This window comes from Heterodontus francisci, chromosome 44 (assembly GCF_036365525.1).
Source record: "Heterodontus francisci isolate sHetFra1 chromosome 44, sHetFra1.hap1, whole genome shotgun sequence".
NCBI lineage: Eukaryota > Metazoa > Chordata > Chondrichthyes > Heterodontiformes > Heterodontidae > Heterodontus > Heterodontus francisci.
This window is the reverse complement of record NC_090414.1, coordinates 24982698-25005233: the sequence shown is the minus strand read 5'-3', so window position 1 is coordinate 25005233 and position 22536 is coordinate 24982698. Positions and strand designations below refer to the sequence as shown.

Here is a 22536-nt window from a genome sequence, read left to right as displayed (position 1 = left end):
TAGAGGGGAAGAGAGAAAGAGAGAGGGAAAGAGAGAGGGGAAGAGAGAAAGAGAGAGAGGGGGGGAAGAGAGAAAGAGAGAGAGGGGGAGGGAAGAGAGAGAGAAGAGAGAGTGAGAGAGGAGGGAAGAGAGAAAGAGAGAGAGGGGGGAAGAGAGAAAGAGAGAGTGAGAGAGGAGGAAGAGAGAAAGAGAGAGAGAGGGAGAGGGGAAGAGAGAGAGAGGGAGAGTGGAAGAGAGAGGGAGGGAGGAGAGGGTGGATAGGAGAGAGAAGGAGGGTCTAAGAGAAGGGGTGGGAGGAAAATAACTTACAGACGAGCTCTGGATGAATGAAGCCAGGGTCATATCCAGGAGGAAAGAAAATAAAAGAGGGAGTTAGTTGAACACAAGGCTGAGGTACACAGAGCTACGTCAGTGGGGGGGGGGGGGGGGGGGGGGGGGGATTCAAAATGTCCCTGAGGCTTGGAGATGTCAAAGCATCATACAACAGGAGGTGGGCTCAGGATTCCCTTGACCTGTCCCACCTACTGCAGTACTGCCACATACAATCTCTGTCGCACGCACTCTCCCTGCTTCCTAAATGGCCCAAATGTTTATTCTAACAGTGGGATTTGAAAGTGAAAGATGCAGACTCTCTCAGCAGTACGTTTTGACTCTCTCAGCAGTACGTTTTCCACTGGTGGTCACACAAAAGGGGCAGTGCATGGCAGCACAGATTGAATGAAGCTTCGGACTTCCCCTGGATCCCTGAGGCTCAGTGAGAGGACACAAGCTGCCCTCACACACACTCTCCACAGCAGTCACTGCACTGGGGGTAGGAGCAGGAAGAGACATGACCTCCTCCCTCCCATCCCTGCTCCCGGAAGCCTGAGGGTGATGATAACCTATAAAACAACACGCCACCCACCCCCAACACGGCCCCAGTCACGGAACTGCTCTGAGCCCCGCTTAGAACAACTTGCATTTGTATAGCACCTCGAATGTTGCAAAACATCCCCAAGGTGCTTCACAGGAGCGTAAATCAGACAGAATTTGACCCTGAGCCACAGAAGGAGATATTAGGGACAGGCGATCAAAAGCTCGGTCAAAGAGGTCGGTTTTTAAGGAGCGTCTTAAAGGAGGGGAGGGAGAGGCGGAGAGGTTTAGGGAGGGAATTCCAGAGCTTAGGGCCCCCAGGCAGCTGAAGGCACGGCCCCCAATGGTGGAGCGATGGGAATCGGGGGATGGACAAGAGGCCGGAATTGGAGGAGCACAGAGATCTCGGAGGGTTCCTGCACCCAATCATCAATGGAGAGCGTGCATGCGGGAGTCTCCGGGTGATAGAATTGAGGTCACCTGTGATGGCTTAAAGAGTCGAATATCCTGCCAACACTTTACCCTCCAACCCCAGCCGGGTTAGGCTCCTGCAAAAGAACAGCCGCTTGTGCGGGTTTCTGGAAAAGTCTCATGGAAACCGCACACCTCCCCCCAATGTAGAACAGCCGGGTGCAAAACCCTGGGACAGAAAAAGAAGACAGAGGAAATGTTCTAGTGACCTGCTTCCGTGACTTGGTGGCGCAGTCTTCCAGCGTCTCAGCAGCTTTGAGTTTTCCCTGGCGGCGGTAGAGAGCTCCCAGACTCCGCAGGGTGGTGTTGACTGTGGGGCTGAGAGAAGAGACACGCAGAAAAAGAGTTTCGTTTTGTTTTATTCTAAAAAAAAACCGCACTGACCCCTTTTCCTTTGTCCCAAATTACAAGCCTGAGTGTCCGTAGTTTGAAGGAAATATTTATAAATGCCTCTCTGGAGATATGACTTCGATGAGCTGAAGTGCCAATCCAGTGGAGCATTCTCTCTCTTTAAACACCTTTACAAACCCCTTAATACTCGGTGTCTAACCCCCTTTTTTTTTCTTTCTTTTTTTTTAATGTCGAGGGGGCCTTTATTCCTCAGGCCCCCTTTTTATACACACTTATATTTTTAAAATAACTATTAAAAACAGAAATAAATAAAAACTCAAATTAAAATGCCATTCTCGGCGTTGACAATGCACTCCAGTCCCTGCGGTGCCCACCGGTCGCGGAAGGCCTCAAGCGTACCGGCGGACACCGCATGCTCCTTCTCCAGGGACACCCGGGCGCGAACGTAACCGCGGAAGAGGGGCAGGCAATCGGGGAGGACGGACCCCCCCGACGGCCCGCAACCTGGACCTGTGAATTGCCACCTTGGCCAGGCCCAGGAGCAGACCGACGAGGAGATCCTCCTCCCGGCCCGAGCCCCTCCGCACCGGGTGCCCAAAGATCAGGAGCGTGGGTCTGAAGTGCAGCCAGAATTTGAGGAGCAGCCCCTTCAGATACTCAATGAGGGGCTGCAACCTCGCACACTCCGTACAAACGTGGAACACGGACTCGTCCAGGCCGCAGAAAGTACAGGAGGCCTGGGAGTCCGTGAACCTACTTAAAAGTCTATTGCACGGGACTGCTCTGTGCAACACCCTCCACCCCAGGTCCCCGATGTAAAGGGGGAAGACTCCCGCGTAGAGAGACCTCCATCGGGGTTTCCCCTCGCCGCCAGATGGCAACGCGGACCGCCAGGGCGTGTCCGGCCGGCTGACGAGGGCGAGGAAGTGGAGAGTGTGCAGGAGCAGCCCGTACAGGAAACCCCTCCGCACCGATTGGAATGGCACGGAGGGAATTTCCGAGACGCGGCTCGGGTTGTGCGGGACCGGCTCCCGAGGAGGGTTTCGGGGCCTGGGTCCGGTGAGCAGTTCCGGCCGAGCGGCGGTCAGCTCGGCCGGGATCGCTCCGCACTCCCGAGCCCCCTCGCCACCCGCAGTGAGGCGCGTCCCGGGGGTTTCAGCTATTCCTCCGCCCGCCGGACCGTCCCCGGAGTCGGCCGCCCGGACAGCCGAGGCGCTCTCCTCCGCCAGCAGGGGAGCACCCTGACTGGACGCGACCATGTTCCAGACTCGGAATAGATCCCTGTAAAAGACAGGCAACTCCCTCAGAGAGGCGCGGCTAACAGACTCCACCGGGAGCTGCGTGTCGTCTTGAAGGCAGTGACACTGGCGGAAAAAATACGTCGCCAGCGCACACCATCTGGGAGGACGCTCGACGTACAGGTATCTCTGCAGGGTCCGAAGGCGGAGAGTCGCAGCCTGGGTGCGGACGCACACCAGCGACTGACCGCCCTCCTCAATCGGGAGACTCAGGACCGTGGCAGAGACCCAGTGTTTCCTCTTGCCCCAGAAGAAATTGACGAGTTTCTTCTGGATCTTGGTGGCAAATACAGGGGGCGGGGCCAAAGTGACCAACCGGTACCACAGCATGGAGGCCACCAGTTGGTTTATGACCAACGCTCGGCCCCTGTAGGAAAGCACTCGGAGCAGTCCTGTTCAGCGCCCCAGCCGAGCTGTGACTTTCGCCTCCAACTCCTGCCAGTTTGCCGGCCAGGCTTCCTCAGCGGGGCTAAGATGGACTCCCAGATAGAGGAGGTGCGTGGTGCTCCACGCAAAAGGTGTCATCTCCTCCGGCAGGGAGTCCACCCGCCACTGACCCACCAGGAGTCCAGAACATTTCTCCCAATTGATCCTCGTGGAGGACGCGGCAGAAAAGGTCTGCTGGCAGTCGCGCATCCTCCGCAAGTCAACAGGATCTGTGACCGCGAGGAGCACGTCGTCGGCGTAAGCCGAGAGGACGACCCGCATGGCCGGCTCGCGCAGAGCCAATCCCGTCAACCTCCTGCGAAGCAGGCACAGGAAGGGCTCCACGCAGATGGTATACAATTGGCCGGACATGGGGCATCCCTGACGCACTCCTCTCCCAAATCGATGGGGCGCCGTCAAGGACCCGTTAACTTTGACTAGACACTCTGCGGCGGCATATAAAAGTCGGACACGGGCCACGAAATGCGGCCCGAGTCCGAAAGCGCGCAGAGTCCTGAAAAGGTATTCGTGATCCACCCTGTCGAATGCCTTCTCCTGATCGAGGGAGAGAAAGGCGACCGACTGACCAGTCCTCTGGGAAAGATGGATCAGGTCCAGGACCAGGTGGATGTTGTCCTGGATGGACCGGACCAGGACCGTGTAGGACTGGTCGGGGTGGATCATGTGGGCCAGCACGGAGCCCAGGCGGGTAGACATAGCCCGGGCAAAGATCTTATAATCCGTGCTGAGGAGGGAGACCGGACGCCAGTTTTTAAGCAGGCGGAGATCGCCCTTCTTCGGCAGCAGGACGATGACCGCCCTGCACCACGAGAGGGGCATCTCCCCGGTCGCCAGGCTTTCCCCCAGGACCCGCGCGTAATCGTCCCCCAGGACATCCCAGAACGCCCTGAGGAACTCCACGGTCAACCCATCCAGCCTTGGGGATTTGCCCCTTGAGAGCTGGTGGAGGGCGCCAGTCAGCTCCGCCAACGTGAGCGGAGCCTCCAATCCTTCGGCGCCCTCCGGGCTGACCTGCGGCAGGTCCTCCCACAAAACTCTGCGCGCATCCTCGCTGGACAGATCCGGAGAGAACAACGCACTGTAATACGTCCGGACCAGGAGGCCCATTCCCTCCGGATCCGTCGTCGGCCAGCAGCTCGACGAGCTGCTTACGGACACCCCGCCATTTTTCCAGCGAGTAGAAGAAGGGTGAGGCGCGGTCCAAATCTTCCAGGATCTGGATCCGCGACCTCACGTACGCGCCTCGGGACCTATGAGCTGCAGGTCCCTCAGCGCGCCCTTCTCTTTGTACGCCTGCCACAGGGCCGGGTCTGCGACGGCATGACCGAGGCGGGACTCCAAGTCGAGCACCTCCCTCTCAAGGCTCCCGATCTCGGCCTCCCGCCTCTTGGTCGACCCCTTCGCGTACTCCTGACAGAAGACGCGGACGGGAGTCTTGCCCACATCCCACCATAGCCTCAAGGAGGGGAAGCCCCCCTGCTTCCTTCTCCAGTCGGCCCAGAATTGACAGAACGAGTCCCGAAATCGCTCGTCCTCCAGCAGCCGGTTGTTAAAGTGCCAGTATGCGGACCCCGCCCGCGTGCGGAGTGAACTCCGCCCACACCAGGTGGTGGTCCGAGCACGGCACCAGCCGCATGGAGGCCGCCGAGACGCGGGAGACGTACGCCTGCGAAAAGTAGAGGCGGTCGATTCAGGACCCTCCTCCTCCAGACCACCACGTGAAGGCGCTGGAGTCGGGATGGAGATTCCACCAGACGTCCACCAAGTTAAGGGAGCTGATCAGTCCCCTCAACTGCTCCACCGACGCTTGGCCGCGCTGGGGACCGGAACGATCCCCCACCTCGAGGGTGCAGTTAAAATCCCCCCCCCCCGAGGATGATGCACTCGCCGCTATCGATGGAGCTCAAGAGAGCGGACCCTTCTTCAAAGAAGCGCGCTTGCAATGCGCCGGGCCTGGGCGCGTACACGTTCACAAAGTGGAGCGGCACGCTACCCAGGCGAACAGCAAGGTGGAGCAAGCGGCCCGGCACTAGCTCCTTGGCCCCCAAGATCTCCGGCTGAAAAGTCGGGGCCAGCAAGCTAGCCACCCCACTAGAAATAGGGGTAAGGTGACTCATGTAGACCCCACCCTGCCACTCCAAGAGCCAGGTGGCTTCGTCTCCCGAAACGGTGTGGGTTTCCTGCAGAAAGCTCACCGCGTATCTCCCTTCCCTAAGGACTGAGAGATTGTGAAATCTGCGGAGACCCCCTGCTGCTGTTGATGTTGAGGCTGGCTATGGTTATCTTCATGTCAAAGGTACTTAAAACCCGTCACCAACAGCTCACTGTGAGGAGGGAGTGGAAGTGCACCTGGCCTTCCACTCCCCCAGCAACCCATTGAGGAACACATTAAACCAGCGCCTCTCAACCAGTTTCACGCCCGCGCGCTTGTCCGCTTTCTTCAGGGCGGCACGGACGGACTGTATGATCAGCGCCAGATTCGACCAACGGCCGAGGGCCAGCTGAACTTTATCGCGGCAACCCCTGCAAGCCGCGAGGAAATCCCGGAGTTCCGCCGTGGGGATGAGAGGAGATTCGGTGGGAGGCACGAGGGACTCCACCACCTCACTGGCGATGGAATCAAGATCATCCTCCGTGCCCCACACCGAATCCATATCCTCCTCCGGGTCGTCACCGCCAGTGGCCGACACATCCACCATACACTGTGGGGCGGACGTCCCAGCCGCGCCAGCTGATCCCGCCTCCGTCACGATCCCACCCCCAGGATCGATGGCGGAGGAGTCCTCTCTGGGTTCTATTGTAAAACTGGAGCCTGTGGGCGCCAGCAGCCCAGGACCCCCCTCCACCTCCGTCCCCAGGCCAATGAGTGGTCCAGGGGAGACATAAGATCCCGACGCCGGAAATCCAGCCGGAGCAGAGACCCGAGGCGGAGAGAGGAGGCCATCTCCCGCTCCGCCACCACTCACAGGTCCAGCAGATGGGGCAGCATTCTCAGTTTTCACCGTGTCGGGTGTCTCCTGGTTGGTGGTGGACTCCGGCTGGGAGGGCTGACCCTCTGGGGCGTCGCCCTCCCCTTCATTCAGGGCACCCAACCCAGTAGCAGTGGCGGAATGGGCGGCGTCCCCAGGCTCCCCCACCACAAGCAGGGCCCCACTTACTCCTTCAGGAGGGGCCTCATGTACCGGGGCCCTCCCCTCCCCTCCATCCTGAGGAATAGGGAGCTCCTGCCTGGACTTTGTAGCCTTGGTGGTGGCGGTAGGGGGAACCTGAGGACCCGAAACAGGAGGCAGCTCCCCTCCAACAGATGGGCCCTGCACCTCAGGGCCCTGTGTTATTTCTGTGGAGGGGTGCCTTCTCCTCTTTTTCCCACTTGGGCGCGGAGGCTCAGAGACCTCCATGTCATCAGAGGCCTCCGCACCCTTTTTTCCCTTTTTAGTCACCCTGGGCCTGAGCCCAGCCCTGTGACAGGTGGATTCCATGGGAATGGGCTTTGTGCTGAGCTCAGGCTCGGGTTGAGTCAAAGTGTCCAGGGGACGCGCCTCATGATGTTTCTTTTTTCCCCGCGTCTTCCTTCCGCTCGGACGGACGCTCCCCTCCCGTCCGAGCGGTGTCTATTGGATGCGTGGGGGGAGTGGGAGGAGGTGCTGTGGAACCACTCTGGGCCGCCGAGGTGGAGCTGGCGGCCGGGAGGTTGGGGCAGTTCTTACGAACATGTCCCACCCCCTTGCAGACGTGGCACCGCGCCCCATCCGAGGTCCAGAAGACGCGGTAGGCCGTCCCCTGAAACTCTATACCGAAGTGGCCCGCCAAGACCTCCTCCCGTGCCAGCTGCATGAATAGCTGGCGGCGGAAGGAGTACACATGTCGGAGGCTGTGCTCCCGAAGACCGAGCGGGACTGGGGTGATCCCTGACCTCACCTGCCCCAGATGGTGTAGGTGGGGGAGGAGGAGCTCATCAGGAATGAAGGGTGGGACGTTTGACAAGATTACCCGATGCACAGTGGCCCCCAGAGGGTCCACTGGCAGGAAAATCCCACCCACTGTGAGCCCCGTACTCAGGGCGAGGGACACAGCCTGCTCGGTCTTCAGGAAGAACACAGCCTTCCCATACATCTTTGAGGCTGCAACAATGGCCGAGGGGCCGACAACCACGGCCATTGCCTTAACACAAGCCTCAATAGTCATATTAGGATGGGTGTAACTCTTCACCCCATGCTTTGGTGTTAAGATTTTAAATGGTGACGGGGCCACAGGAGCAGCTGTCGCAGCTGCTGCAGCATAGGAGGGCCCCGCCACCGGAGAGGACTGAGAAGTCATGGGCTAGAAGAGTTACAGGCACTAAATACAATAAATCAAAAAAGCAACACTTAAAGGATGTAGCACAGGGGAAGAGGCTGAGGGAGAGGAAGGCCAGGAGGAATCAGTCTTTGTTAGGATTGCACAAGTCTTGTAGCTGGTCTTCCAGTTGGGAGGGTGGGGTGATGTCTTCACCTGGGTCAGCTGTAAGCTGCCAAGGCACACGCCTCCTTCGATGTTCAGATAAGAGGTCTCTTCACCTGGGCAGCTCCAGCTGTCCCAGGCTTAGTAGGTGGGGAGGGAGCTCCCTATCCAAAGATGTTAAACACAGGAGCTCCCTATTGAACAATACAGCCCCACCCAAGGTCTTCAGGTCTCTTCTTTCCCCACCCCCAACAATCAATGAAAAAGACTTCAGGATAAAACAAACTCACAAAAAGAGCTTCCAGTTCTCTGCCTTCCTTCCTTCGTTCGTTGAAATTTGGAAAAAAACCTTTGGTTCAGTTTGAATCTTCCTCTTGCAGCAGTCACACAGCCTGCAGCCTCCAACCTGTGCACACAGCCACAGTCAGCTGCACCTCGTTGATGCACTCAGGCTCCCAAATCAGAGAGCAGCCAATCCCAGTGCTGTACCTGTCCTGGGAGTGTTTGATGGGGACAGTGCAGAGGGAGCTTTACTCTGTATCTAACCCACGTACTGTACCTGTCCTGGGAGTGTTTGATGGGGGACAGTGTAGAGGGAGTTTTACTCTGTACTCTGTATCACTGGACAGCTACCGCCCGCCTCAAACCGGGCAGCCCCCGGTCAATAAGGTTCTGTCCCGCCACAGTCTGCCTGCTTCAATGGGTGCTTGGAGCTCAGGGTCATTGCCCGAAAGGTGGACTGATACACCGCACCAAACAACATGAAAAAAGGAAAGAAGGTACCAGCCCTTCGCTTTGCAAGCTGGAACGTCAGAACTATGTGTCCTGGCCTGTCGGAAGACCTTACACAAATCAACGATTCTCGGAAGACCGCCATCATTAACAACGAGCTCAGTAGACTCAATGTGGACATTGCAGCACTTCAGGAGACTCGCCTCCCCGCGAGTGGCTCTCTAGCAGAGCAAGACTACACCTTCTTCTGGCAGGGCAGGGATCCTGAAGAACCAAGACAGCATGGAGTGGGCTTCGCCATCAGAAACTCCTTGCTCAGCATGATAGAGCCTCCCTCAAATGGCTCGGAACGCATACTGTCCATCCGACTGCTCACCACCTCTGGTCCAGTACACCTACTCAGCATCTATGCTCCAACACTCTGTTCCGCACCTGAAGCTAAAGACCAGTTCTATGAACAACTCCATAACATCATTAGCAGCATCCCCAACACCGAACACCTATTCCTGCTGGGGGACTTTAATGCCAGGGTTGGGGCCGACCATGACTCATGGCCCTCCTGCCTTGGGCGCTATGGCGTTGGAAGGATGAATGAGAACGGGCAGAGACTGCTTGAGTTGTGTACCTATCATAACCTCTGCATCACCAACTCGTTCTTTCACACTAAACCCTGTCACCAGGTTTCATGGAGGCACCCAAGATCACGTCGTTGGCACCAGCTAGACCTCATTGTCACAAGGCGAGCCGCCTTAAACAGTGTTCAAATCACACGCAGCTTCCACAGTGCGGACTGCGACACCGACCACTCCCTGGTGTGCAGCAAGGTTAGACTCAGACCAAAGAAGTTGCATCATTCCAAGCAGAAGGGCCACCCGCGCATCAACACGAGCAGAATTTCTCACCCACAGCTGTTACAAAAATTTCTAAATTCACTTGTAACAGCCCTTCAAAACACTCCCACAGGGGATGCTGAGACCAAGTGGGCCCACATCAGAGACGCCATCTATGAGTCAGCTTTGACCACCTACGGCAAAAGTGCGAAGAGAAATGCAGACTGGTTTCAATCTCATAATGAAGAGCTGGAACCTGTCATAGCCGCTAAGCGCATTGCACTTTTGAACTACAAGAAAGCCCCCAGCGATTTAACATCCGCAGCACTTACAGCAGCCAGAAGTACTGCACAAAGAACAGCTAGGCGTTGCGCAAACGACTACTGGCAACACCTATGCAGTCATATTCAGCTGGCCTCAGACACCGGAAACATCAGAGGAATGTATGATGGCATGAAGAGAGCTCTTGGGCCAACCATCAAGAAGATCACCCCCCTCAAATCTAAATCGGGGGACATAATCACTGACCAACGCAAACAGATGGACCGCTGGGTTGAGCACTACCTAGAACTGTACTCCAGGGAGAATGCTGTCACTGAGACTGCCCTCAATGCAGCCCAGCCTCTACCAGTCATGGATGAGCTGGACATACAGCCAACCAAATCGGAACTCAGTGATGCCATTGATTCCCTAGCCAGCGGAAAAGCCCCTGGGAAGGACAGCATTACCCCTGAAATAATCAAGAGTGCCAAGCCTGCTATACTCTCAGCACTACATGAACTGCTATGCCTGTGCTGGGACGAGGGAGCAGTACCCCAGGACATGCGCGATGCCAACATCATCACCCTCTATAAAAACAAAGGTGACCGCGGTGACTGCAACAACTACCGTGGAATCTCCCTGCTCAGCATAGTGGGGAAAGTCTTTGCTCGAGTCGCTCTGAACAGGCTCCAGAAGCTGGCCGAGCGCGTCTACCCTGAGGCACAGTGTGGCTTTCGTGCAGAGAGATCGACTATTGACATGCTGTTCTCCCTTCGTCAGATACAGGAGAAATGCCGTGAACAACAGATGCCCCTCTACATTGCTTTCATTGATCTCACCAAAGCCTTTGACCTCGTCAGCAGACGTGGTCTCTTCAGACTACTAGAAAAGATCGGATGTCCACCAAAGCTACTAAGTATCATCACCTCATTCCATGACAATATGAAAGGCACAATTCAACATGGTGGCTCCTCATCAGAGCCCTTTCCTATCCTGAGTGGTGTGAAACAGGGCTGTGTTCTCGCACGCACACTTTTTGGGATTTTCTTCTCCCTGCTGCTTTCACATGCGTTCAAATCCTCTGAAGAAGGAATTTTCCTCCACACAAGATCAGGGGGCAGGTTGTTCAACCTTGCCCGTCTAAGAGCGAAGTCCAAAGTACGGAAAGTCCTCATCAGAGAACTCCTCTTTGCTGACGATGCTGCTTTAACATCTCACACTGAAGAATGCCTGCAGAGTCTCATCGACAGGTTTGCGTCTGCCTGCAATGAATTTGGCCTAACCATCAGCCTCAAGAAAACGAACATCATGGGGCAGGATGTCAGAAATGCTCCATCCATCAATATTGGCGACCACGCTCTGGAAGTGGTTCAAGAGTTCACCTACCTAGGCTCAACTATCACCAGTAACCTGTCTCTAGATGCAGAAATCAACAAGCGCATGGGTAAGGCTTCCACTGCTATGTTCAGACTGGCCAAGAGAGTGTGGGAAAATGGCGCACTGACACGGAACACAAAAGTCCGAGTGTATCAGGCCTGTGTCCTCAGTACCTTGCTCTACGGCAGCGAGGCCTGGACAACGTATGCCAGCCAAGAGCGACGTCTCAATTCATTCCATCTTCGCTGCCTTCGGAGAATACTTGGCATCAGGTGGCAGGACTATATCTCCAACACAGAAGTCCTTGAAGCGGCCAACATCCCCAGCTTATACACACTACTGAGTCAGCGGCGCTTGAGATGGCTTGGCCATGTGAGCCGCATGGAAGATGGCAGGATCCCCAAAGACACATTGTACAGCGAGCTCGCCACTGGTATCAGACCCACCGGCCGTCCATGTCTCCGTTATAAAGACGTCTGCAAACGCGACATGAAATCGTGTGACATTGATCACAAGTCGTGGGAGTCAGTTGCCAGCATTCGCCAGAGCTGGCGGGCAGCCATAAAGACAGGGCTAAATTGTGGCGAGTCGAAGAGACTTAGTAGTTGGCAGGAAAAAAGACAGAGGCGCAAGGGGAGAGCCAACTGTGCAACAGCCCCAACAAACAAATTTCTCTGCAGCACCTGTGGAAGAGCCTGTCACTCCAGAATTGGCCTTTATAGCCACTCCAGGCGCTGCTTCACAAACCACTGACCACCTCCAGGCGCGTATCCATTGTCTCTCGAGATAAGGAGGCCCAAAAGAAAACCCGTACTGTACCTGTCCTGGGAGTGTTTGATGGGGACAGTGTAGAGGGAGCTTTACTCTGTATCTAACCCCCATACTGTACCTGTCCTGGGAGTGTCCATTCCTCAGAACAGCAGTGAGCACGAGATTTTAGCAAGTTGTAATCTTGATGATGTAAGGGGGGCTGATCAATAGTCTGGGGGAGGAAATCTCACCTGTCAACCTTACAAGCCTTGTACCAGTTACCATATTCCCAATATAGGACACCGTCTCTCCGTCTACCCTGGAACAGGAAGAAAAACAAATTATATTCCATCCTGCAACTTCCTCCCCCCGTGTCCTAACTCACACCCAGTCCCATTCACCCATCACCCCCTGTGCGCGCTGACCTACACTGGCTCCCTGTCCGACAAAACCTCGATTTCAAATCCCTCCATGGCCTCCTCGCCCCCTCCCTATCTCTGTAACCTCCTCCAGCGCCTACAACCCTCCCTATCTCTGTAACCTCCTCCAGCCCCAACAACCCTCCCTATCTCTGAAACCTCCTCCAGCCCCAACAACCCTCCCTATCTCTGAAACCTCCTCCAGCCCCAACAACCCTCCCTATCTCTGAAACCTCCTCCAGCCCCAACAACCCTCCCTATCTCTGTAACCTCCTCCAGCCCCTGCAACCCTCCCTATCTCTCTGTAACCTCCTCCAGCCTCTACAACCCTCCCTATCTCTGTAACCTCCTCCAGCCCCGACAACCCTCCCTATCTCTGTAACCTCCTCCAGCCCCTACAACCCTCCCTATCTCTGTAACCTCCTCCAGCACCTCCAACCCTCCCTATCTCTGTAACCTCCTCCAGCCCCTACAACCCTCCCTATCACTGTAACCTCCTCCAGCCCCGACAACCCTCCCTATCTGTAACCTCCTCCAGCGCCTACAACCCTCCCTATCTCTGTAACCTCCTCCAGCCCCTACAACCCTCCCTATCTCTGTAACCTCCTCCAGCCCCTACAACCCTCCCTATCTCTGTAACCTCCTCCAGCCCCTACAACCCTCCCTATCTCTGTAACCTCCTCCAGCCCCTACAACCCTCCCTATCACTGTAACCTCCTCCAGCCCCGACAACCCTCCCTATCTCTGTAACCTCCTCCAGCCCCTACAACCCTCCCTATCTCTGTAACCTCCTCCAGCACCTCCAACCCTCCCTATCTCTGTAACCACCTCCAGCACCTCCAACCCTCCCTATCTCTGTAACCTCCTCCAGCCCCAACCCTCCCTATCTCTGTAACCTCCTCCAGCCCCAACAACCCTCCCTATCTCTGTAACCTCCTCCAGCCCCGACAACCCTCCCTATCTCTGTCACCTCCTCCAGACCCTACAACCCTCCCTATCTCTGTCACCTCCTCCAGACCCTACAACCCTCCCTATCTCTGTAACCTCCTCCAGCCCCTACAACGCTCCGAGATCTCTGTGCTCCCTCCAATTCCGCCCTCTTGTCCATCCCCCGATTCCCATCGCTCCACCATTGGCGGCCGTGCCTTCAGCTGCCTGGGGCCCTAAGTTCTGGAATTCCCTCCCTAAACCTCTCCGCCTCTCTCTCTCCTCCTTTCAGACACTCCTTAAAAACCGACCTCTTTGACCGAGCTTTTGGTCGCCTGTCCCTAATATCTCCTTATGTGGCTCGGGGTCAAATTCTGTCTGATTTACGCTCCTGTGAAGCACCTTGGGGACTTTGCAATACATTAAAGTAGCTATACAGATGCAAGTTATTGTTCCCGACACAGGCCCAGGGACAGACGGCAGGGTGAGGTCTGGTTTCACTGACTGCCCATTGATGCTCACCTTGCTCTGCTCCTCCTGTTCCTCAGCGTGCATCCAAATGGGTTTATTCTCACCTGTCGACAGTTAGAATCACATAACTTCCATTTTCAGACACAAACACTTTCCCTTATCCCATCCCCTTCCCTCCAAAACAGACAGCTTTTATTTGGGTTCCTTCCCTGGGAGTGTTTGGTGGGGACAGTGTAGAGGGAGATTTACTCTGTATCTAACCCCGTTTTTTTTTTTTATAAAGGTGGCCTTTTTACCCCAGGCCCCTTTTATATTTTTCATGTCGAGGGGGCCTTTATTCCTCAGGCCCCCTTTATAAACATACTTATATTTTTAAAATAACTTTATTAAAAACAGAAATAAACAAAAACTCAAGTTAAAATGCCATTCTCGGCGTCGACAATGCACTCCAATCCCTGTGGTGCCCACCGGTCGCGGAAGGCCTCAATCGTACCGGCGGACACCGCATGCTCCTTTTCCAGGGACACCCGGGCGCGAACATAACCGCGGAAGAGGGGCAGGCAATCGGGGAGGACGGACCCCCCGACGGCCCGCAACCTGGACCAATGAATTGCCACCTTGGCCAGGCCCAGGAGCAGACCGACGAGGAGATCCTCCTCCCGGCCCGAGCCCCTCCGCACCGGGTGCCCAAAGATCAGGAGTGTGGGACTGAAGTGCAGCCAGAATTTGAGGAGCAGCCCCTTCAGATACTCAATGAGGGGCTGCAACCTCGCACACTCCGTATAAACGTGGAACACGGACTCGTCCAGGCCGCAGAAAGTACAGGCGGACTGGGAGTCCGTGAACCTACTTAAAAGCCTATTGCACGGGACTGCTCTGTGCAGCACCCTCCACCCCAGGTCCCCGATGTAAAGGGGGAAAACTCCCGCGTAGAGAGACCTCCATCGGGGTTTCCCCTCGCCGCCAGATGGCAACGCGGACCGCCAGGGCGTGTCCGGCCGGATGACGAGTGCGAGGAAGTGGAGAGTGTGCAGGAGCAGCCCGTACAGGAAACCCCTCCGCACCGATTGGAATGGCACGGAGGGCATTTCCGAGAGGCGGCTCGGGTTGTGCGGGACCGGCTCCCGAGGAGGGTTTCGGGGCCTGGGTCCGATGAGCAGTTCCGGCCGTGCGGGGGTTGGCATTTAGAACACTCCTTTCCCCCAGTGCTAACACTTGTCATGCGAGGCCCCCACCTGCCAAGATTGAGGCACATTAATTTTGTCATGAACTTTGATTTTGAAGTGTTGTTGGCGCAAGAAATGACTTGTTAGACAGATCAGCTGTGACTGGAAAAGACATTTGCATATTAACAGACAGTGCTTGGAAGGACAAAATAGCCACAATGGATGTTGATCACCAGACAGTGAGGGGGTGGGGAAGCGCATTCCAGGGCCTGCTGGGGTGATGCAATCCACAGGGGCCAGGTCTGGTTAGACCAGCTGGTCACATGAATAACTGGCTGTTCCAGTCTTTTAAATTGGGCGCAGAGTGTTTGAACTACAGTGTCCATTTGCTCTTGGACTGAGAAGATCTCTCCTGTCTGCTCCCATCTCTTTCTCACAAACCTCTGAATCCACTGAAGACACATGAACCCCAAGAGAGAAAAGCCTCCTGCAGTGAACAAGGTTTAAGAAGAATACTGGGCCCCCAAAGAAAAGCAAGATCTACCTACAATCAAGGACTCGACAGTGAGCTCGAAGAACCGTAACAAAAACTCTTCAGATATTGCCTCAAACCTTTCCACTTTATTTTTCTTCTGCTCTTTTCTGTCTCTATCTGCATGTGTGTATCACATATGCATGCTAGCGTGAGGCGCATCGTGTATCAATAGACGTTAACTGAATTAGAGTTTAAGTTCAAGTTTAATAAACTTCAACTTTTCCTCTTTAAACTTAAGAAAGCCTGTTTCTGCTGGTTTCTTGGCCTTATAATTGAACAAGGATTGACCAAGGGGGGAGTTAAAAACTTGGTGTGTTTAAAATTAAACCCTGTTACGGTAAGACCAGGTGAAAGCTGAGAGGGAACCCTCGACCCCTTTCTCACCTGGTCATAACAGACTCAATGAGCACAAGTTAAACAGTAGGAAACAATTTCCCCCCCCCTCACAGATCAAGAGGCCAGTGTATACGTACCACTAACAGAACCAAACTCCTTCTCGTGTGCCCTAGTTAGGATCTCCTTGTACAGAGACTCTGCCTCTTCATATTTGCCCTGTTTAAGATAACAGGATGCCTGAGGGAGAGGGAAGAAACATGTAATCAGACACATTTTTCCCCGAGTGGACGGAGCTAGTCAGAAGTTAAACTTGTTCACCTGCCCTTCCCACTCTCGCTGGGGTTTTCGCTCGCCGTCGGTACCTTTTGCCCCGCACACTACTGCAGACAACTCCCCGCTACTGAGCGTCATCAGGCTATTCGACAGCAGCGGGCAAGACAGCCAATCTCCATCCTGTCACTGCTTGCCTGCACGCACACCCACCCTCCTGCAGGAGGCACTGAATAGCGGGATCCCTGGCTGAATTTACCCCCTCCTCAGCAACCTTCCCCCCCCACCCCCCCACTCCACCCCACCCGCACTCAATCCCAGGGGCACTGAGGCCAGCTGTCATTTCCTACTGCTGCTAAAGCTGGCATCGCCAGGACAGGAAACTCCAGTCAGGATATAGGAACATTCGGAGGCCATTCAGCCCCTTGAGCCTGTTCCTTCATTCAGTTAGATCGCGGCTGATGTGCATCTTAACTCCATCTCCCCACCTTGGTGCCATAACTCTTAATCCCCCTCACCCAACTAAAATCCATCAATCTCAGTCTTGAAATTCCCAATTGACCCCCGGCCTCAGCAGCTTTCAGGGGGGGGGGGGGGGGCGGGGGAAGAGAGAGTTCCCGATTTCCACTCCCCTTTGTGTGAAGAAGTGTTTCCTGACATCACCCCTGAACGGTCCGGGCTCGAATTTTAAGGTTCTGCCCCCTTGTTCTGGACTCCCCCCGACCAGAGGAAATAGTTTCTCTCTATCGACCCGATCAAATCCTTTAATCATCTTAAACCCCTCGATTAGATCACCCCCTTAATCTTCGACACTCGAGGGAATACAAGCCCAGTCTGTGTGACCCGTCCTCGGAAATTAACCCTTTTATCTCCGGGATCATTCTGGTGAATCTGCACTGCACCCTCTCCCAGGACAATATCCCCTTCCTGAGGTGCGGGGCCCGGCACTGAACACAGTTACTCCCGATGGGGTCTGAGCAGAGCTCTGCTGTGTGCGTGCAGTCGAGTCCAGTCTTGCAACCCTAGCTTCCAGTAACGCACTGCGCCGGTGGCGCTGCCCCCCACAGTTGAATAGCAAGGTGCAGACCCCTACCAGATTGTTCTTGGTTTTGGCCACGTTGGGATCATCCGGCCCCAGTCTGGACTGGTAGATCTCCAGGGCATGGCGATAATAATGCTCGACCTCCTCGTACTTCCCCTGGTTCTGACACAGCAACGCCAGATTGTTCAGCTGTTTGGCAACATCCGGGTGTAATTTCCCCAAGACCTGACTCCAAATTCGGGAGGAAGGGGGAAGAAAGTGAACTGAACACCACGCTGGAGTTTAATCCCCCCACACTCCCTCCCCCATTCCATCCATAACTGCCCTCCTCCACCCTTCCTGAAGACACTGGGAGACAGGCACCCCCCCAGACAATTTCCCTGACTGTAGAGGCCGGGTCGGGAGGGGGTGTGGAAAGAGGTGGAGGGTCTGGCCTGTACACCAGGGCGAGGATGTGGAATAAGGGAGGTGGCCAGGTCAGGATGGGTTGTGAACCCAGATGTTTCTCCATGTCCTCCGGCGGTGTGGGGGAGGCTGCTCAGTGGGGTGATGGGGTGAGTGGGGGAGGTGGGCGGTGTTGCTGGGTATGGAGAGCGGTTGGACAGATTTCCCATCACCCCCATGAGAAGGTTCTCACCGAGGCACAGCAGACTGCCGTCAGCATTATTTATGTGCGAGCCAAGACAGTCGGTGTCAGCAGGCTGTTTGACTGCATGGGGCATCACGGCCGAGGCTGATCCTGTCTTTGCCTGATGTTCAATCTGCTCATACACAGCAGAAGCTCCTGGGAAATCGGGGGTTGGGGGGAGGGGGACGGTAGCAAGAGGTCTTCTTGTTCCCCTCCCCCTCGCCAGCCTCCCACCGCTCCCCCGCCCGACTCCGCTCTCTAATCCAAGGTGCTGAGGCTAACTGTAGCCCAACCGTTGCCTCAGGCCGAGATCAGGCTACCTGAGCACAGGCCTTGGGCCTGTCCTATTCCATCCGACTCCATACCGGGAGGGGGGGGTTACATTTTCCAAGGAGCCACTGGGAGAGCTGAGAAGATGCTCTAAACTGGGACACCCTGACAATTGAGCAGGTCAGAGGCTAGGAATCCTGTGGTGAGTAACTCACCTCCTGACTCCCCAAAGTCTGTCCACCATCTACAAGGCACAAGTTAGGAATGTGATGGAATACTCTCCACTTGCCTGGATGGGTGCAGCTCCAACAACACTCAAGAAGCTCGACACCATCCTGGACAAAGCAGCCCCCTTGATTGGCACTCCATCTACAAACATTCACTCCCCTCCACCACCGACGCACAGTGGCAGCAGTGTGTACCATCTACAAGATGCACTGCAGCAATGCACCAAGGCTCCTTAGACAGCACCTTCCAAACCCGCGACCTCTACCAACTAGAAGGACAAGGGCAGCAGATACATGGGAACACCACCACCTGCAAGTTCCCCCTCCAAGTCACACACCATCCTGACTTGGAACTATATCACCGTTCCTTCACTGTCGCTGGGTCAAAATCCTGGAACTCCCTTCCTAACAGCACTGTGGGTGTACCTACCCCACATGGACTGCAGCCGTTCAAGAAGGCAGCTCACCACCACCTTCTCAAGGGAAATTAGGGATGGGCAATAAATACTGGCCTGGTCAGCGACACCCACATCCCATGAATAATGACTGAGAGGCTAGTTCTGATCACCCACCTTCTCCCTGATCTCCAGAGCTCTCTTACAGAGTGGTTCTGCCTCTTTATACTTCCCTCTCTTGCCACACAGCACCGCCAAATTGTTGAGGGTAGCTGCAACCTAGGAGAAAACAGACAAGACAGGTCACAACAGAGACACAGACACACACAGAGCAAGAGAGAGAGACACACAGACAGCGAGAGAGACAGAGAGAGCGAGAGAGCGAGAGAGACAGAGAGAGCGAGAGAGCGAGAGAGCGAGAGAGCGAGAGAGACAGAGAGAGAGCGAGTGAGAGAGCGAGAGAGACAGACAGAGCGAGAGAGCGAGAGAGACAGACAGAGCGAGAGAGCGAGAGAGACAGAGCGAGAGCGAGAGAGAGAGAGAGAGACAGAGAGAGCGAGAGAGCGAGAGAGACAGAGAGAGCGAGAGAGCGAGAGAGACAGAGAGAGCGAGAGAGCTGAGAGAGACAGACAGAGCGAGAGAGCTGAGAGAGACAGACAGAGCGTAGAGAGCGAGAGAGACAGACAGAGCGAGAGAGAGAGAGAGAGACAGACAGAGCGAGAGAGAGAGAGAGAGACAGACAGAGCGAGAGAGAGAGAGAGAGACAGACAGAGCGAGAGAGAGAGAGAGAGACAGACAGAGCGAGAGAGAGAGAGAGAGACAGACAGAGCGAGAGAGAGAGAGAGAGAGACAGACAGAGCGAGAGAGAGAGAGAGAGAGACAGACAGAGCGAGAGAGAGAGAGAGAGAGACAGACAGAGCGAGAGAGAGAGAGAGAGAGACAGACAGAGCGAGAGAGAGAGAGAGAGACAGACAGAGCGAGAGAGAGAGAGAGAGACAGACAGAGCGAGAGAGAGAGAGAGAGACAGACAGAGCGAGAGAGAGAGAGAGAGACAGACAGAGCGAGAGAGAGAGAGAGAGACAGACAGAGCGAGAGAGAGAGAGAGAGACAGACAGAGCGAGAGAGAGAGAGAGAGACAGACAGAGCGAGAGAGAGAGAGACAGAGAGACAGAGAGACAGAGAGACAGAGAGACAGAGAGAGCAGAGAGACAGAGAGACAGAGAGACAGAGAGACAGAGAGACAGAGAGACAGAGAGACAGAGAGACAGAACGCGAGACAGTGACAGAGCGAGTCCACTGCCGTCAGTATTGGCCTCAGTTCCATTGACCATGTTTATTTTCAGTATCCGGGGTGGGGGGGGGGCGGGGGTGACCTGCATCACCTCCCCCCCGATCAGAGAGAGGGGGGGGTTTCTCACTGTCCCCCCAGGTAGAGGAGGGGGTTTCTCACTGCCCCCCCAGGTAGAGGGGGGGAAGTTTCTCATTGTCCCCCCCAGGTAGAGGGGGGGTTTCTCCCTGCCCCCCACCCCCAGGTAGAGGGGGGGTTTTACTCACTGCCCCCCACCCCCAGGTAGAGGTGGGGGTTTTACTCACTGCCCCCCACCCCCAGGTAGAGGGGGGGTTTTACTCACTGCCCCCCACCCCCAGTAGAGGGGGGGTTTTACTCACTGCTGGATGGTCTGCACCGAGGGTTTTCTCCCGAATGTTCAGAGCATCGTTCAGTAAATGAGTTGCTTCCTTGTACTTGTTCTGATCTCTAAACACACAGAAACATTCTTCAGTTGACATCCTGCTGTCCGTCTCCCTGAAACCCATCGCCCCAAACCCGACACCCACTCCCCGCACCTCCCCCGTCATCCCCCCCCCCCACAGCCCCTCCCCTGCCGGACCCCCCATCAGCTCCTTCATTCCCACCCTCCCTCAGGCACACTCCACACCCACATTCCCTCTCCATTGCTCTGCACCCACAAACTGCCTCCCCGACCTGCTCTCCAGCAACCACCCCTCCCACCCCTCCAGTCCGTCACTCAGTTGAGGGGAGGGGTGGGTGCCGGACCCCCCCCCAGTCTGGGGGAGCGGGTGGGTGCCGGACCCCCCCCCCAGTCTGGGGGAGCGGGGTGGGTGCCGGACCCCCCCCCAGTCTGGGGGAGAGGGGTGGGTGCGAGGGCTGGGTTTCTCTCACCTGTACACCAGTGCAAGGATGTTGAGCATGGTAGCCACGTCAGGATGATCATGTCCCGAGGTTTTCTCCAGGTCCTCCAGCGCTTGTTTGCAGAGGGGCAACGGCCACCTCATACCTCCCCTGGGAGGCGTACTGGATCACCAGATTGTGCAGCGTCCTCAGCCGCGCTGGGATTTCATAACCACCATGCTGAGCCACATCACCCACTGTGTGAGGATGGTGTCCTGCCAAGAACGAGGGAGGAGAGAGAGAGAGAGAGAGCGAGAGGGGGGGGGGACAGAGAGCGAGAGGGGGGGGGGGACAGAGAGCGAGAGGGGGGGGGGACAGAGAGCGAGAGGGGGGGGGGACAGAGAGCGAGAGGGGGGGGGGACAGAGAGCGAGAGGGGGGGGGGACAGAGAGCGAGAGGGGGGGGGGGACAGAGAGCGAGAGGTGGGGGGGGACAGAGAGCGAGAGGGGGGGGGGACAGAGAGCGAGAGGGGGGGGGACAGAGAGCGAGAGGTAGGGGGGGACAGAGAGCGAGAGGGGGGGGGGGACAGAGAGCGAGAGGGGGGGGGGGACAGAGAGCGAGAGGGGGGGGGGACAGAGAGCGAGAGGGGGGGGGGACAGAGAGCGAGAGGGGGGGGGGACAGAGAGCGAGAGGGGGGGGGGACAGAGAGCGAGAGGGGGGAGGACGGGGACAGAGAGCGAGAGGGGGGGGGGACAGAGAGCGAGAGGGGGGGGGGACAGAGAGCGAGAGGGGGGGGGGACAGAGAGCGAGAGGGGGGGGGGACAGAGAGCGAGAGGGGGGGGGGACAGAGAGCGAGAGGGGGGGGGGACAGAGAGCGAGAGGGGGGGGGGACAGAGAGCGAGAGGGGGGGGGGGACAGAGAGCGAGAGGGGGGGGGGACAGAGAGCGAGAGGGGGGGGGGACAGAGAGCGAGAGGGGGGGGGGACAGAGAGCGAGAGGGGGGGGGGACAGAGAGCGAGAGGGGGGGGGGACAGAGAGCGAGAGGGGGGGGGGACAGAGAGCGAGAGGGGGGGGGACAGAGAGCGAGAGGGGGGGGGGACAGAGAGCGAGAGGGGGGGGGGGACAGAGAGCGAGTGGGGGGGGGGACAGAGAGCGAGAGGGGGGGGGGACAGAGAGCGAGAGGGGGGGGGGGACAGAGAGCGAGAGGGGGGGGGGACAGAGAGCGAGAGGGGGGGGGGACAGAGAGCGAGAGGGGGGGGGGACAGAGAGCGAGAGGGGGGGGGGACAGAGAGCGAGAGGGGGGGGGACAGAGAGCGAGAGGGGGGGGGGACAGAGAGCGATGAGGGGGGGGGAGCGAGAGCGAGGGGGGGGGACAGAGAGCGAGAGGGGGGGGGGACAGAGAGCGAGAGGGGGGGGGACAGAGAGCGAGAGGGGGGGGGGACAGAGAGCGAGAGGGGGGGGGGACAGAGAGCGAGAAGGGGGGGGAGGACAGAGAGCGAGAGGGGGGGGGGACAGAGAGCGAGAGGGGGGGGGGACAGAGAGCGAGAGGGGGGGGGACAGAGAGCGAGGAGGGGGGGGGGACAGAGAGCGAGAGGGGGGGGACAGAGAGCGAGAGGGGGGGGGACAGAGAGCGAGAGGGGGGGGGACAGAGAGCGAGAGGGGGGGGGACAAGAGAGCGAGAGGGGGGGGGGACAGAGAGCGAGAGGGGGGGGGACAGAGAGCGAGAGGGGGGGGGACAGAGAGCGAGAGGGGGGGGGACAGAGAGCGAGAGGGGGGGGGACAGAGAGCGAGAGGGGGGGGGACAGAGAGCGAGAGGGGGGGGGACAGAGAGCGAGAGGGGGGGGGACAGAGAGCGAGAGGGGGGGGACAAATATCGAGAGGTGGTGACAGAGACGAGAGGGGGGGGGGACAA

General features: G+C 57.0%; 1 protein-coding gene across 1 annotated transcript; it reads right to left on the bottom strand.

The window, feature by feature from the left end:
• Positions 1-1370: 1370 nt before the first annotated feature.
• On the bottom strand, positions 1371-20899 carry LOC137356009 (kinesin light chain 2-like; the record flags this gene model as incomplete). The annotated part of the gene is given in 9 exon segments (XM_068021710.1): positions 1371-1641; positions 12061-12128; positions 13678-13730; positions 15801-15900; positions 17027-17200; positions 18673-18774; positions 20164-20251; positions 20678-20775; positions 20777-20899. Coding segments are annotated over 9 exon segments (1077 nt in total), but the record flags the coding sequence as incomplete, so codon positions are not given.
• Between the last annotated feature and the right edge of the window lie 1637 nt (positions 20900-22536).